At 40.3% G+C, this 17,225-nt stretch overlaps 1 protein-coding gene across 19 annotated transcripts in view; it reads right to left on the bottom strand.

The window, feature by feature from the left end:
* Nucleotides 1–17,225, bottom strand: part of LPP (LIM domain containing preferred translocation partner in lipoma) — a 700,519-nt gene that overhangs the window by 116,180 nt on the left and 567,114 nt on the right. For all 19 annotated transcript variants that reach the window (XM_032629901.1, XM_032629886.1, XM_032629897.1 and 16 more), the window contains one exon: nt 4,835–5,004. In XM_032629901.1, the coding sequence (XP_032485792.1) occupies nt 4,835–5,004 (170 nt within the window). The remainder of the gene's footprint in view (nt 1–4,834; nt 5,005–17,225) is intronic.

The raw sequence follows: 17,225 nt of genomic DNA, 5'->3' as shown, positions 1-17,225 counted from the left end.
TCAACAAAATACTAGCAAACAGAATCCAACAACACAGTAAAAGGATCATACACCATGATCAAGTGGGATTTATCCCAGGAATCCAAGGGTTCTTCAATATGTGGAAGTCAATGAATGTGATACACCATATTAACAAACTGAAGGAGAAAAATCATATGATCATCTCAATATATGCAGAGAAAGCTTTTGACAAAATTCAACACCCATTTATGATAAAAACCCTGCAGAAAGTAGGCATAGAGAGAACTTTCCTCATCATAATAAAGGCCGTATATGACAAACCCACAGCTAACATCATCCTCAATAGTGAAAAACTGAAACCATTTCCACTAAGATCAGGAACAAGAAAAGGTTGCCCACTCACACCACTATTATTCAACATAGTTTTGGAAGTTTTACCCACAGGAATCAGAGAAAAAAAAGAAATAAAAGGAATCCAAATTGGAAAAGAAGAAGTAAAGCTGTCACTGTTTGCAGATGACATGATACTATACATAGAGAATCCTAAAGATGCTACCAGAAAACTACTAGAGCTAATCAATGAATTTGGTAAAGTAGCAGGATACAAAATTAATGCACAGAAATCTCTGGCATTCCTATACACTAATGATGAAAAATCTGAAAGTGAAATCAAGAAAACACTCCCATTTACCATTGCAACAAAAAGAATAAAACATCTAGGAATAAACCTACCTTAGGAGACAAAAGACCTGTATGCAGAAAATTATAAGACACTGATGAAAGAAATTAAGGATGATACAAATAGATGGAGAGATATACCATGTTCTTGGATTGGAAGAATCAACATTGTGAAAATGACTCTACTACCCAAAGCAATCTACAGATTCAATGCAACCCCTATCAAACTACCACTGGCATTTTTCACAGAACTAAAACAAAAAATTTCACAATTGGTATGGAAACACAAAAGACCCCGAATAGCCAAAGCAATCTTGAGAACGAAAAACGGAGCGGGAGGAATCAGGCTCCTTGACTTCAGACTATACTACAAAGCTACAGTAATGAAGACAGTATGGTACTGGCACAAAAACAGAAAGATAGATCAATGGAACAGGATAGAAAGCCCAGAGATAAACCCACGCACATACGGTCACCTTACCTTTGATAAAGGAGGCAATAATATGCAGTGGAGAAAAGACAGCTCTTCCATAAGTGGTGCTGGGAAAACTGGACAGGTACATGTAAAAGTATGAGATTAGATCACTCCCTAACACCATACACAAAAATAAGCTCAAAGTGGATTAAAGACCTAAATGTAAGTCCAGAAACTATCAAACTCTTAGAGGAAAACATAGGCAGAACACTCTATGATATAAATCACAGCAAGATCCTTTTTGACCCACCTCCTAGAGAAATGGAGATAAAAACAAAAATAAACAAATGGGACCTAATGAAACTTCAAAGCCTTTGCACAGCAAAGGAAACTATAAACAAGACCAAAAGACAAATATTTTTCTCCCATTGCAAATGAAGCAACTGACAAAGGATTAATCTCCAAAATATATAAGCAGCTCATGCAGCTCTATCACAAAAAAAACAAACAACCCAATCCAAAAATGGGCAGAAGACCTAAATAGACATTTCTCCAAAGAAGATATACAGACTGCCAACAAACACATGAAAGAATGCTCAACGTCATTAATCATTAAAGAAATGCAAATCAAAACTACAATGAGATATCATCTCACACCAGTCAGAATGGCCATCATCAAAAAATCTAGAAACAATAAATGCTGGAGAGGGTGTGGAGAAAAGGGAACCCTGTTGCACTGCTGGTGGGAATGTGAATTGGTACAGCCACTATGGAGAACAGTATGGAGGTTCTTTAAAAATCTACAAATAAGGGCTTCCCTGGTGGTGCAGTGGTTGAGAGTCCGCCTGCTGATGCAGGGGGTGCGGGTTCGTGCCCCGGTCCGGGAGGATCCTACATGCCACAGAGAGGCTGGGCCCATGGGCCATGGTCACTAAGCCTGCGCGTCCGGAGCCTGTGGTCCGCAACGGGAGAGGCCACAACGGTGAGAGGTCCGCGTACCACAAAATACAAACAAACAAAAAAACAACTACAAATAGAACTACCATATGACCCAGCAATCCCACTACTGGGCATATACCCTGTGAAAACTATAATTCAAAAAGAGTCATGTACCAAAATGTTCATTGCAGCTCTATTTACAATAGCCCGGAGACGGATACAACCTAAGTGTCCATCATTGGATGAATGGATAAAGAAGACGTGGCACATATATACAATGGAATATTACTCAGCCATAAAAAGAAACAAAATTGAGCTATTTGTAATGAGGTGGATAGACCTAGAGTCTGTCATACAGAGTGAAGTAAGTCAGAAAGAGAAAGACAAATACCGTATGCTAACACATATACATGGAATTTAAGGAAAAAAAATGTCGTGAAGAACCTAGGGGCAAGACGGGAATAAAGACACAGACCTACTAGAGAATGGACTTGAGGATATGGGGAGGGGGAAGGGTGAGCTGTGACAAAGCGAGAGAGGCATGGACATATATACACTACCAAACGTAAGGTAGATAGCTAGTGGGAAGCAGCCCCATAGCACAGGGATATCAGCTGGGTGCTTTGTGACCGCCTAGAGGGGTGGGATAGGGAGGGTGGGAGGGAGGGAGACACAAGAGGGAAGAGATATGGGGATATATGTATATGTATAACTGATTCACTTTGTTATGAAGCAGAAACTAACACACCATTGTAAAGCAATTATACTCCAATAAAAAAAAAATAAAATAAAATAAATGGGAAAAAAAGGGTGAAAAATAGACACAAGAATTACAAAAACCAGTGTATTCTGTGGTCACTTAGTGTATGGACAAACAGCCACAGGTGCTTCTAGAGGCTCTGCTGAGCTCACTGTGGTCCTAGGTCAGTGTGAACGACAATCCACACAGTGTGTTTACGAAGGCAGGGAATTTTGTAATTTTCTCATTCAACAAAGATTTCTAAGAGTGATATTTGAAACATTTTTACTAGCTAAAGAGGCATACTTTGGTTCACTAGACTCTTCCTGATATGTAATTGTCCCTTCCAAAGCAACGGGATATCACTGTGTTTGTGTTTATGTTCTGGATAAACTAAAGCCTTGTGGTGTGTTTATGTTCTGGATGAACTAAAGCTTTGTGGTGTCTGCGCCAAATACGAGACTAGTGTGACCAACTGAATTTAATCCTGGCTCTGACACTAATAAAATAAGTCATTTTCTTCCTCTCTATGTATTCTCACTTCTTATTTTTTTTTTTTATAAATTTATTTATTCATTTTTGCCTGCATTGGGTCTTTGTTGCTGCATGCAGGCTTTCTCTAGTTGCAGCAAGCGGGGGCTACTCTTCGTTGCGGTGTGCAGGCTTCTCATTGTGGTGGCTTTTTTTGTTGAGGAGCACAGGCTCCAGGCATGCGGGCTTCAGCAGTTGTGGCACATTGGCTCAGCAGTTGTGGCTCATGGGCTCTAGAGAGCAGGCTCAGTAGTTGTGGCACACGGGCTTAGTTGCTCCACGGCATGTGGGATCTTCCTGGACCAGGCCTCGAACCCATGTCTCCTGCATTGGCAGGCGGATTCTTAACCACTGTGCCACCAGGGAAGTCCCTGTATTCTCACTTCTAAAGAGAGGAGTTAGACAAATGATCTTGAGCTTTTTTTTTCCAGCTCCAACAGTGTGTGGTACTATAATGATGTTATATGTGGCCAAGTTGCCCTTGAGGAGGAAAATGAAATACAATTGAACTTAAGAGATGCAAAACAATATTTAATCCTCCAAGATCTTAATCCTGAAGAAATTTCAGATCAATGCTACAGATTCCAGGGCTGCAATGAGTTTGAGCTTTCAGGTTATGGGAAAATCCCAGTGAGGCCAGAAACTTCTGCAATAAACCTGAACCTCGGGGCTCTGCAAAGCTATGTGTGTAACTTCCAATACCTCGCACCCAAGGTTTCTCTTACGTTGGAATGCCAGGGGTGCTGAGGGCCAAATCATGCCTCTTGTGTGGGTTTGCAAAAAAGCACTACTTTTTCCACTAACAAGTGTTCAACAGAGAGATAAAATCGTGTAGAAGGATAGCAAGGAAATTTACTTTAGATTAAAAAAATTTATGTTCATTTACCAAACTGCTCTATCAGAAGATAGCTTAACGTGTAGATTTAAGTAGCCTGACAAACAGCGAAGATAATGTGACTTTGAGTATTTTTTAGTCACCCAGCTATGTTATTAAAATATAGTTGTGTATTTAAAAAAAGGAGACAATTATTAGCTCAGTCAGCATGACTATTTCCCTTTAAGGTACTCTATAATAGTTTCTCTACCTGCATCATGAAAACCTGCTGAGTGTGACAGGTAAGAGAAATTCTGGGTAGAAAAAAGGTGATTCAAAGGACCCAGGAGTTTGAAAGAGCACTCACAAGTCCCAAGGCCCTGCAACGTTTCTCTACAAATACGACATCAAATACGGAGAGAGATCTAATAAGAAGTGGTGTGACTCTGCTACTTGGGAAACCTTCTGATGCTTTAAGGGGCAACGTGCTAGCTTGTACATATATGCTTGTAAGCCACAGGGTGATGATCTTTCTGGCAGGCCACTAATTGAATGGTAGCCCCATCTAATGCACCCTTTGACCTCATATGAACAGGAGGCACATGGATAAAAATTAAGATATACCAATTTACACACATGCATATTTTGAAATCTGATGAGAAGCAAAGATCTGATGGCTACGTTTGAGCTGGAGTGACTGGCATTTTGCCAACTAAGTCATCTTTGTAAAGTACCTGAGGACCAAATCTGAACTTACGATGTAGCAGGGCTCACAGTAGGCTTTCTTCTCCACCGCATAGAAGGGCTGCCCTCGGAGCTTGTTGTTACAGACGATGCAGGTAAAACAATCCACGTGGAAGACCTGATCCATGGCAGTGCATCCTGTACCTTCTCCTACTACATTTTCCCCACAGCGAGCACAGCGGCCTGAAAGAAAAAAGGGGTTGACTGTTCAGAACACCTTCAGTCCTTCTAAAGAAGACAATGCGTGGTGGGGACAGCACATTTGTAATGTCAACAGCAGGTGGGATCGCCACCGCCGCCATCACCATCATATGAGAGGCAGGATGACCGCTACAGCCCCCATGAGGCCAGCATGACAGGGATTTTACGAATCAGTTGAGAAGTTGACCCTCACAGCCAAGGTCCCACGGAGAGCGACTGAGTAGAACTCAGGTCTCCTGATGTTGAGGCCAGTGCTCTGCCTCTAATCTCACACACAAATTAAGAGGAACATGAGTCAGGATGGTAGGAGTGGAAGGCATAATCTAGAAAAGTCTTTCTCCTTGCACAGACTATGTGTCCAGCTAGACTGTGAGGGAACTGGGTCCAAACTCAAACTTCAACTCCTTCCACAAAAGCCTGGCTTGCAAAACCTCTGCATCCAGCGCTCAGTGACAGGCAGATAAAAAAGTAGTCCCTTTTATTTCCAGATAAAGCTGACTGCTAGAAAGTGTTCTCGTATTGAGCCAGAATGCTTCCTCATTCTGTTACCCAATAGTCCCAGTTCTGTCCTTTAGGGCCTCAAGAAATAAGTCTCACCTCTTACACTTGACACCCTTTAAGATATTACAGCTCAGCATTGCCTCCAAGTCTGTTTATAGTTTGAATATCCCTTAATCATGCAACAGTTCCACAGACTGTAGGATTTTCAGTCCCTCATGACCTAGGTTGTCCCTGTCCAGCCCAGTGTTCTGCAAGTTTTCAGCATGATTAAATTGATTTGTGGGGCTTCTGACCACATATGGACACTGTGTTTAGGTTAAAAAAAAACTGCATTAAAATTTGAATAATAACATTAACATGTAATTTACAAAAAAAAAATTATGTCATTGAGAGGCATTGTGCTGGCTGCAGTCTGTATCCATAGCTGGCTTCACCATGGGACTCTTGAGCCAGAGGTTAGAGCTGCATTCAGCTTCCCTTCTTACTCTTTATTTCTACGAAGGTAAAAAGTTTTAACAAGTAATTACAAGTCACTGGGAACGTCAGCAAGAATCGGCAGGCTTTTACAGATAAGCTTTAGCAAAACTAGTGCTTCCTATGGGTCAGGCATTTTCTATGTGCTTTATGTATGTTAACTCATTTCATATTCACAACAACCTGTGTGACAAGTACTATTAGTATCCCTATTTTACAGATGAGGAAACTGGGTTACATAAGTGGTTGACCACCTTCTAGCCCAAGCAGTCTAGCTTCAGTGTCGATGGTCCTAACCATTCTGCTGTCTTGCTTCTGCCTTGTTCTGTGTATCAGGATTGAACACAGAGCTGACACTATGGAGAGATTTCTCACTAAAGGCTGCCTTCAGCCCTCCATCACATTGGATTGACGACTATTTCACACCTAGAAGGGAGGAGGTTTAAATGTTTCAACTTGGGAGAAAAGAGGCAAATGTGTTTCTAATCCTCTCTTGCACTGGCCCTGGAAAGTATTTCTTTACATTTTGTTGCAGAATTTGAATACATCTTTAAAATATAGCCCAAACTATAGAACATTTCCCCCCTAAAGAATGAGAAGTATCAAGCGCTGAAAAAAGAGTCAAACTTTTGGAAACTGAACCACTTCCACCATAGTTGATATTTTTATTAAGTTTTGACATCATATTCTTGACATTTGATAAACTTTTATAAAATAAATGTTTGTAATAAACTTTGTGGCTTGATTTAGAAACTTCTATCCAAGAGTGAACTTGTGTCTGTTTTTTAGTAAAAGATGTACAACCTTAGAAACATGCTTTAAAATTTTAGACTCTCATTGCCTTTAGAATCAAAATTAGGATTTTCATATGGCACTATTTTGTGATTATTCAGAAAAAAAACACATTGATTTACTAGAAAGTTCACTATACTATGTTTGAAAAGGATGCTAAAAGTCTGAGAGCTTCATGTCACTATCTGACAACATTTCACTACAAAGAACATATTGGGAATTACAGGCGAATGGATCACCAATCCATAAAATATAGGCGAATGGATCACCGATCCATAAAATATAATTTAAAAAATTACATCATCATCATCATCACAGCATTCCAAATTTTCTTTTTCAACTGCTTGTGCAAAATAATCACATTCATCCCAGTGTATGTAGATTCATTTCCAATATTTATACTGGAATTGTCTTCACTAATGTTTACATTTGTAATATTAATCTAAAGTGGTATTTATGGGATTATCTTTATTACTATTTTTTCTACTTTCAAGGAATCATATTCAAATCACTGATCTATTTTGGCAAACTGAAGAAATAGGGTAATACAGTAATGATAAAAAAATGTAGGTTTCGCAGCAGTAGGAAAAAAAAAACATACTAATGACATGAAAATACTGTGAGCTTAATGGCAATGTTACTGAACATCGGATAAACAACACCGATCAACATAGGTCTGGTGGTACATATGCAATCTTTAAGAATGTGATGGTTCATTAAGAGCATATTGGATTCCTGTGAATACTGTAGTTTTACAATTCAGATTCATTAAATGCAAGTCAACAAAATAATTATTTATTACTCTTTCCTTTTCTAGACACCAAACTGGACTCCTTGATACTCCATCGGGGACTACCAGTGATCTGTGGACCACACTTTGGAAAAAATTTGTTCTGGCCAAATGTGATTGACTATTGGTCATGGTGGTCGATGAGACAGGTAGAGGTAGCAATTATGATTCCAGACCATGGCTGCCCAATGCATAATATCTGGAATCCAGGAGGCTGAGCCTACATGGTTTATGGAGAGTTTGAGAGCTACCCATGAGGATCTAGGAGAAAATTTCAATCACTGATTAAAGGGAAAGGTTGGAGCAGAGCCCTAAAGGGCAGGATGAAAAGCTAAGCTTTGGAATTCTCATTGTATTCAACAGGCATTCCCCATGTATTTACTCTTTGCCCAGTACTGTAATCTGTATGATACCCAGAAATGAATTAGGTGACGTCAGTGTCTTTCACATCAATTATGAGACTATATAACATCCTACAATCACATGACAAAATGTGGTGTCATCTGAGAAAGTGCTCTGGAGATGTGGGAGGAACATCACACTTGAGAGGGCTCAGGAAAGGTTTTGTGGAGAAAGAGGCATTTAAGTCCAACCTTAAAGGATGGAATTTTGACAGGTGGGGATGGAAGAGAAAAAAACATTCTAGTTTTTCCACATAGTGGATGAGTGGCTGGGTTTCCTGGATCCAGAAACTCTGCAGTGGCTTGGTGGTGGGACAACAAGGTTTTGTCCTCTCAGCTATGAAAGCAGATGGACTGTGTTCACAAGGAACAATCTTTTCCTTTATATTTTGGAGAATATTCTTCCAGAGTGGGTCAGGCTAATATGCTGGACCCAGACATGACCAGCTTGCTGCCTCCCGTATTTTTCCTATTCTTGGGAGAAATCGGGGACACCAGGCTCGAGGGCAGTCAGTCTGGCACCTCTAAAATCACAAGCACAGAAAAGAGCAAAGAACAAAAATTAAAAATAGCTCTCTCTACACTTTCTGTCTACAGCAGGACAGAAAAGATGCCCGAATGTTACCTTTTCACATTAACAAAAATGTACAAACTATACCTTTTAGGGAGGCATTCACAATGGAAAGAAAGTCACTAGGGCATAATACGTCCTTGCCCCTAGAGGGGCTCATGCTACACATCATTAAAAGCATCCTGCAATCTTGCTGCCCATCTTGGAGACAAGTATCTCAGCGCTTTTAAATGAGTAAAACAAGGGTAATGGTACCAGACTTGGAGGCATCAGAGTATGAAGGAAACATTGTTGATTAGGGGCCAGTGGGAAGCTCAGGGTCAAGTTCAGACCCAGGGATGGTATGAGGAGCTCGCTGGCAGAGCTTAGCACATAACTTAAAAAATCCAAGGACAGGGCTTCCCTGGTGGTTGAGAGTGCGCCTGCCGATGCAGGGGACGCGGGTTCGTGCCCCGGTCCGGGAAGATCCCACATGCCGCTGAGCGGCTGGGCCCGTGGGCCTCGGCCGCTGAGCCCGCGCGTCCGGAGCCTGTGCTCCGCAACGGGAGAGGCCACAGCGGTGAGAGGCCCGCGTACCGCAAAAAAAAAAAAAAGAAAAGAAAAATCCAAGGGCAGAGAGTTAGACAGCCTGGGCGGAACTTTGTCAGTGAATTGAGATGCCAGAACCAAAAAATCTTGTCCATGTATTATCGTTTGTTATATATCGATAACGCATTGTATCGATTGTGGAGCCAGTCAGGGATTCTTCTCACCCCTCCCCCTCCTTCCCCACTCCCACACCTATTACAACCTCTGCAAAGTCTCTGAAATGCTTCTCTTCCATCACAGGTCTGCTGCCCACATTGGGCTTATTATCTTTCATGGGTCATTGCAATGACTTCCTGATTGTTCCACTAGCTCTGACTTACTCCCTCTTACAAATGGACAGGCTTTATGGTGGTCTTACTACTTGAGCTAAGTCTAGAAGTTTAGATAGTTTTTGAACAAGCCATTTTAGGAATGGCATGGGTGAAGGGTGACGTTACAGTCAAATCTACAAGTTAAGCAAGACAGGTGGAGTAGTGGGACGTGGGTTTTCATATTCACTGGTGCCAGCTTTCTCTTTCTGTAATGTGAATTTATTTTCTTTACAATATGAAAATAAAATTTCATTTAAAAATGAAGTTCTTGTGACCAGTACACCATTAATACGATAGGCCATAGACCCTCTTCTGCAGATACTGCTTGTTTCTGAAGTGAGACCAAAAATGTCCAGTCATTTTGAGAGTCGGTGGCATGGTGGGGGGGGAGGCGGTGACATACTCTCAAACTTGTACATCATTCAACATCAAAAGCAAACTAATACATTTATGCAGACATAAAGCCAGGTCACATATGTCTCCATCTCCTCCTTGCCACTTGCCTTGTAACAGAAATTTTTGGCATAAGCAAAATTAATAGTCTATCTTTAAATATTATAATGAACTGAAACTCTATATGCCAATTGTATGATCTATCAGCTTTCTCACTAAGCACCTTTTCAAATATATTCTGAACAAAGTCCTGCTCCAAAAGCTGAACCAATAAAGTTATATCAGATTAGTGAACTGATACCAAATTATTCCTAGAAACAAAGCTTGCTCCAATTTACCCTACATGTGTCCACTGGAGTTATCTTCCTAAAGCACAGGCTCCATTAAGTTGATTCAGAAATTATCTTCCACTGAAAGTACAAAAAGATCATAGAACAAGTTTGTACTCTTTATGTGACAGGTCCATATGACATTCACTGAAATCTAGGATGATGGCATTTTCTAATCACCAAAGCTTTTACTTTGTGAAACCCTGTAGTATTAATGCATGGCATAATAGATAACCTGTTTTTTAAGCTACGTTAAGTCCTAGGACAGTGATTCTCAACCTTGCCTGTATATGCTGGAATCATCTGGGGAATTAAAAAAAAAAAAATACTGATCTCTGCGTCCCAGCTCCAGAGATTCTGATTTCATTGGTCTGAGGTGGGATGTCTTAGGATTGGAATTTTTAAAAGCTCTCCAGGTGATTGAAAGTTAAGCCACTGTTCCAAGGGGTGCCTATTTCTGCACTGCTTGTCAGAATAACAGCTGACAAGAATCGTCCAGACAGACCTCATCTGCACGCAAAACAGGGGACAGACTGTTAACCATGAGTTGGCTGAAAAAAAGAAATTTCTGTGGCATCATAATATATCTTGCTTTTCACCAACAAGAGTAATTTCCCTAATGCTGTCTCTTTATGTCTTAGTTTGAAGAGTTTTCAGTGGCTTTCCATCCATTGATAACATACATGAAGAGAATCAGCTAAGTTTTACCATAAAATACTTTGACAGCATTAAGCCAGAGAAAGCAGTTCACATATATTAATTACAAGTATTCCTATAGAACAGGCTTCTTTTGTGCTGTAAATAAATTTATCACATGGCACTGCTATGTGGCCTTAGACAATACAGAACACACAAAGAATGTCAACCGATAGCCATTTAAGATAATGATACCACATAGTATACATTATACATCAAATCAAGTTTTATACATTTTCTTGGACTCTGCCTTTAAATACTGTACCAGTATCCGGTCTCCTATGGTTAATGCTATTTAGCTCTGTGAATCTTGGGATCCTTAACATATATTAAAAGCTGGACTGCAGGACACATCTAATTTTGTCACTGCTTGTGTGTATATAATTGTATTATACTACTTCACTGTTATTGCTTAGATGGTCCTTGCAGAGACGGCTTGCAGATTCAACGGGCACATGGATGGGAATGAGAAGCAGAGGGCAGATAGCTGTTCTCTCTTTCTCTTCTCTATTCTGTCTCTCTCTCTCTCAGGCACACATGTGCACAGGCAGACAACAGGAAAAGGAGCAATGACTACAATAGCACTAGAACCAACGGCAGACATGTAGAGCTTTCAGAAGGAGACAAAATAAGAAGCATTTTAGTACAAAATAAGAAATTAAGCTAAGTAACAAGAAAACAAAACAAAACAAACAGACTCTCAAAAATTGTCAGAGAGAATGGTTCGGGAATGGGTGGACAGAGGCCTGGGCAACAAACCAGATGAAGTGGAGTGAGAAACGAGTGACCTGGTAAAAGGAAGTCATTACAAAGTCTAACCATGAGGTGATTCATTTATAGACACATATTTGCTTAGGTTGGACCTTCAGGTAAGGAGGTAAATTGGGAGGGGAAGTCCCACATAGGACTGCATAAGCAAGCATGTTTCACTGATTTAAATACACTGCATTGTGAAGGAGCATAACAAAAACATAAAAGAAAATTACTGTATTTTTTCCATTGGGTCAGACACTGCCTTAAGCTCTCTACAAGCATTCTCTGGTTTAGTCCCATCAACATTTATCTATTCTTATTTGATAGATAAGAAACCAGGGGTTAAGTCTCTTGGCCAAGGTCTCAAAGGTAGAAATGAGGTGAGGCTGGGATGGGAACCAGGTCAGACTTCTAAAGCCCATCTTCTCAATCAGCTTGTGGTTTTCTAGGAATACACTTCATTATTCAATCCTAACTGTGATGTTTTCGGCATTGCTGAGGAGTGGGGTGTGTTCCCACTCCCGGGGAAAGGAGGAGCCAGTAGAGCATCAACTTCTCCAACACCCCAAGCCTCAGGTGAGCTTAGTGAAGTGTCAGAATCAGCTACACGTGGTGAAATCAGTACAGCTAAGGGTCCTTCAGAGACCTTTGGTTGAACCCTAACCCTTACCCTTTGTTGAATCTCAAACTCTGGCTTCCCACTAGGAATGCTTTTAAAATAATACTGATGGCCACACTCTGCTTGCAGAGATCCTGATTTATTTGGTTTGGGGGGGCGGGCCCTACAATCACGATGCACGCGCAGTGGGGTTGGGGACCACTGTTCTAAAGGGAACCACGCGTTCATACATTCCACAAAGCGGAGCTCATCCTAGAGTGTTCTTAGAAAGCACTGATGTTTGGGACCAAAAGACCTGGCCCTAAGGAGCTACATCCTAGGAAACTGCAGAAGGAGCAAGTTGGTCACCATGTACCCTGGTCCTAACCTTCACTAAACTAATATAACAGGCACAGTGGTCAGGAAAATTACTTCCTGACAACAACTTCCAGTCTCAGGAGGAGCAGTAAAAACATAACCCAAAACCAGACAACAACAAAAGCAAAACAAAAAACAATACTGCTTTGCAGTTTGGGATACAATACATGGTGCCCTTTGAACAAAATTACATATTCCATGGTATAAAGGCAATCAGACAGGATTGCGAGTCTTGCCCGTGTGACTCACTAGCTATGGGAACCTGGACAAGTTTCCTAAATTCTCTGATCCTGAAGTCCCTTGTTTTCAAAACAAGTAGTTGAGTCATCTATCCGGTTATTCTTTCAACCCCTCCACTAATGCACTTACTGAGTCTCTATTCTGTGCTAAGTCCTGTGCGCAGGGGTAACCTTTTCTCAGCCTCTGTAAAAAGGAAGGGATAAACAACAAGGTCCTATGTACAGCACAGAGAACTGTATTCAGTACCCTATGATAAACCATAATGGAAAAGAGTATAAAAAATGTATATACATATATATATATATATGTATAACTGAATCACTTTGCTGTACAGCAGAAATTAACACAACACTGTAAATCGACTATACTTCAATAAAAAAAAAAAAAGTCATGACGATGACTGCCTTGACTACCTGGTCACCAAGTTCAATGATGGGAACAGCTACAAAGTGCCTAGTACAGTCCCTGCTTATTTCCCCCTCCAACTAAGGAGGTAGAGGAAAACTTCAAAACGAAGAGCTCATTATGACTAGGACCAGAGATGGTGGTCCATGAGCGGGTAAGAGGAAGCTGCATCTATGAGGCAGTTACGTAAGATTTATATTTACCAGTATGGTATTAATAGAATTCAGTGCTCTAAATTCAATCCCAATCTTGAAAAAAATCTGTGGACCCCAGAGTGATGATAATCAAGATTTATTCAGCACTTCTTATGTGCCAAGCACTGTTTTAAGTATTTAAATATATTATCTCAAGTAATTCTTCCAACAACCTGATGACGTAGTCCTCTCATTATGTTCTTTATAGTATAAGAAATGGCAGTCTAGAGAGATTAGGTAACTTGCCCAAGGCCACAGAGTTAACTACTGAAGCTGGAATTGGGGACCAGTCGGTCTGGCCTTAAAGCCCACTTAACTAGTCCTTTAACCTGGCTTTTGACTTTAGGATTCCAAAATTCTTAAAAACATCTGGCCTGGCAGATATAAGCTTGCATAAACCTTACAACATTCCTAACAGGAATATTAGTATCTGTTTTGGCTAAAGCAAGATTTCTTTTCACTTTAATTTTTACACACGGGCATTTTCATATCCCGACTCTTAATTTTTAATCTATTCTTCTATATTTAAAATTTATTTCATGATTGATCTGTTAACGGAAAAACAAATCAGTGTTTACTAGTACAGTTAAAACTGCTACTGCAATGTTTATTTTTGACTTATGATTAAAATGTGCTCTAGGGTATCTCTCATGGGAATGTGCATTTCCCTCAGCCTCCACTCAAAGCTGAAAAAAACTTTGTTTGCCATGTTACTTTTAGTTTTATTGACGGGAAATCTCCGAATGTATTTTGGTTATTTAAGAGCAAACCTAACGCTGGGTGTTCCCGAAGCTACTGTATTTCAATGCCTAACAATAGCCATACTCTTCTCCTTATAATATTAACAAGCACTCCTTATACTTATATATTGCCTTATAATAGTAAATGTGCTTTCTTACCCGACGCTACCAAAAAGAGCAACACGAAAGCTATAATTAACACTACTTCTTTTAGCTTTCTGATATATGAAGAATGAGAGTAACCCTGCAAATTCACATAAAACTTCATCATTTCCATGTTCTCATTTGAACCTTACAAAAACTAAAAGCCAGATAAGACAATTATCCTCTTTTAACAACTGAGTTGGCCTAGGAATAACCCACGTGCATGACTTGAAAGGTAGATAATAGAGTTGGAATTCAAGCTCAGTTCATCTGACCCCAAGACTACTGATCTTTGAGCTGGACCACGTTACCTGCTTGCATGGTGCTGGACCCAGAGATGGGTGATAGTCTCACCTGACACGTCCCAGGGAAGCCAATTAGTCTTACTTGGGTTTTGGATTTTCCACTTAGTGCTGAAATGCCCATAACACATTGTTAGAGGATTTTAAAAGTCCTAAAATGTAAGAGCGTGTGAAAACTTAGAAACCATCCAGTGCAACCTCATTTACAGATGAAAAAGCAAAGGCTCAGACAGAGGCAGTGCCTAGATTAAGATCCTACAGCAAAAGCCAACAGCAAGTGAGACCTGAATTCAGGCCTTCAGGCTCTCAGTACGGTGTGCTTTCAGCTGCACAAAACTATTTCCCAGTGTGCTGCCTCAGCTGTTAGTTTCTTTCCACTAGCAGGCGCTGTGGCCTGAGCGTAAGGTAAAGTTTCACTACATCAATACATCAAAGTACCGTGTGGGGACTGCAGTCCACAGGATGACTCCTACATGATTCCAGAACAAGGTTAACGCCATTACCCTCTGAAGCAGCACAATCATTCCATTTCTGTCTGAAACACCTGGTATACTTTGGATTTGTACATCTGTGTGCTCTGAAAATGGAAAAAAAAAGGCAGCAGGATGTGGGGTACTGGGTCCTGCAGAGGTACCTTGGGACCGAAGAAGGCCAGGTTCGGGTTTCTGTTTGACCATAGCTGGTCTGAATCAATTTGGTTTGTACATTTGAGTTACATTCAATATTCACTTGATAGGTTTCCAGTTTTATTTTGTTATTTATTATTATTTTTTTTTCAAGACTAAGAACCACTTGAGTGAAATAAGTGGCAGATTTGTGGTTAGAAGAACTGGGTTCTAGTCCTAGAACTACCATATCTGTGACTTTGGGCAAGTAACTAGGTGACTCAAAGTGTTACTGGGAGGAATATATATATATACTAAATTATAAGTGACAAGAAGATGGAAGGAATTCCTTCAAAACGTATCACTGTAAAATAAATTTTGTTATGAATATTAATACAAATCACATGCACAATAGAGCAGAAAATATTTATGTATCTGGGACTTGCATCCAGAGACCACATTCTAAGGAATTCCTATGCAAAAGCTACAAGATGGAATGCAGTGCTGGATGTGAGTGGAGACATTGTGAGGAGCTAAGCTTTTTGGAAATGCTGGCAGCGCCATCCATCTCCGTAGTGGAGTGGGCAGATGGATGCCGTGAATATCTGACACATGATGCTACATCAGAACTCAGAGGGAGACCCAGGCGTGAAGTCTTAGACCTCAGGCCATCTTCGCCCTTGCGTGTCTGTAAAATCCTCGTTGCTAAACTGCAGTCGGCATGGATTCCATCTCTGGCACTTGCATAGCAACACTGAGCTCTCTGAGCGCTGAACTGATGTCTTGGGAACAGTTATTAATACGTGTATGTATGCACACAGTATGTGAAAATATGCAAGATTGAAAGCGATTAGCGGATTGCTTTTAGCTAATACTTTCCCACCGGGACTATGCTCCTGGAAAAATTCCTCTCTCTCAAAAAGCTTGCACAATTGTCTGCTATCACTTACCAAAATGTTTGGGATAAAAATGGTGTCAATTTTAAGGAAACACACTTCTCAATTTTCTTTGTTAACATCTGAATAAAACATGAGAAGGTTCCTACTTTTCCCCTCTCCTCTTTCATTCAGAGAATAAGTCCCTTCGCAACCTGGCTTTAAGTGAGAGAGGAAATAAATAGTCACCCTTCTTTGCCACCTCCGGAATAGCACTATCACTGAGTTTAAAGGTAGAAAAGTTTAAATTCCATTCTAATAAATTCCACTGGCTATCATCATTTTTGAGGTGCAGTGCAATGTTTTATAAAAAGAACAGAGCAAGAAATCACATTTCTACCCTGCAGAAGCTTATGGTCCTGTGAGATCACGGGAGAGCAGCACAAGAAAGGCGCAGAAGGTTCTACAGGAAGGATCTGGTTGGGATTGAAAGAACACTTTCTGGACCATACGAGAGTTTGAGAAAAATATGGAACATTTCCTTAATGTAACTGGGCTGGACATATACTTTCTATCTCCTGTTCTAAAATGAATACACTGAATCAGCTGTCCAGTGTTTTTCTAAGCACCTTCCCAGTCTTCAATTTTTCATTCTAAGATACATTTTATAAGATGAATATGCAAACTGAAGTTAGATTAAGTCTGCCTGAGTGTAAGGAGAATAAGCTCAATAATAATCTTTGGACAGCTTTTCAAGACGCCAAATTTGTTGAAAAACTACAAAAGTTATGAACTCAAAAAAAAAAAAAGAAAAAAAAGAAAAACACAAGAACACCAGGCAATAGGCATGTTCTATTTATGTCAGCAGAGTATTTCTGGTGATTCCTCTTGTGCTAATGTAGTTTCCATTTTTAGATTATCATATTTGGTAAACATTTAATTTCTACAGGATGACTAATACCCAAGTGCCTCCTATCTAGTGAGATAAGTAAAGGGCTCTTCCTTACTAAGGCTTATAGGGAGCTCCCAGAAACCAAGTAAATCCACAGAAACTGCACAAAAACAGATAAGCTCAGTAATGGGTTGCTGCATGGGCTCGTGCTTATGTGGCTTTATCTGTAGT

The sequence above is a fragment of the Phocoena sinus genome, chromosome 4 (assembly GCF_008692025.1).
Source record: "Phocoena sinus isolate mPhoSin1 chromosome 4, mPhoSin1.pri, whole genome shotgun sequence".
NCBI lineage: Eukaryota > Metazoa > Chordata > Mammalia > Artiodactyla > Phocoenidae > Phocoena > Phocoena sinus.
This window is presented reverse-complemented; position numbering and strand designations above follow the sequence as displayed.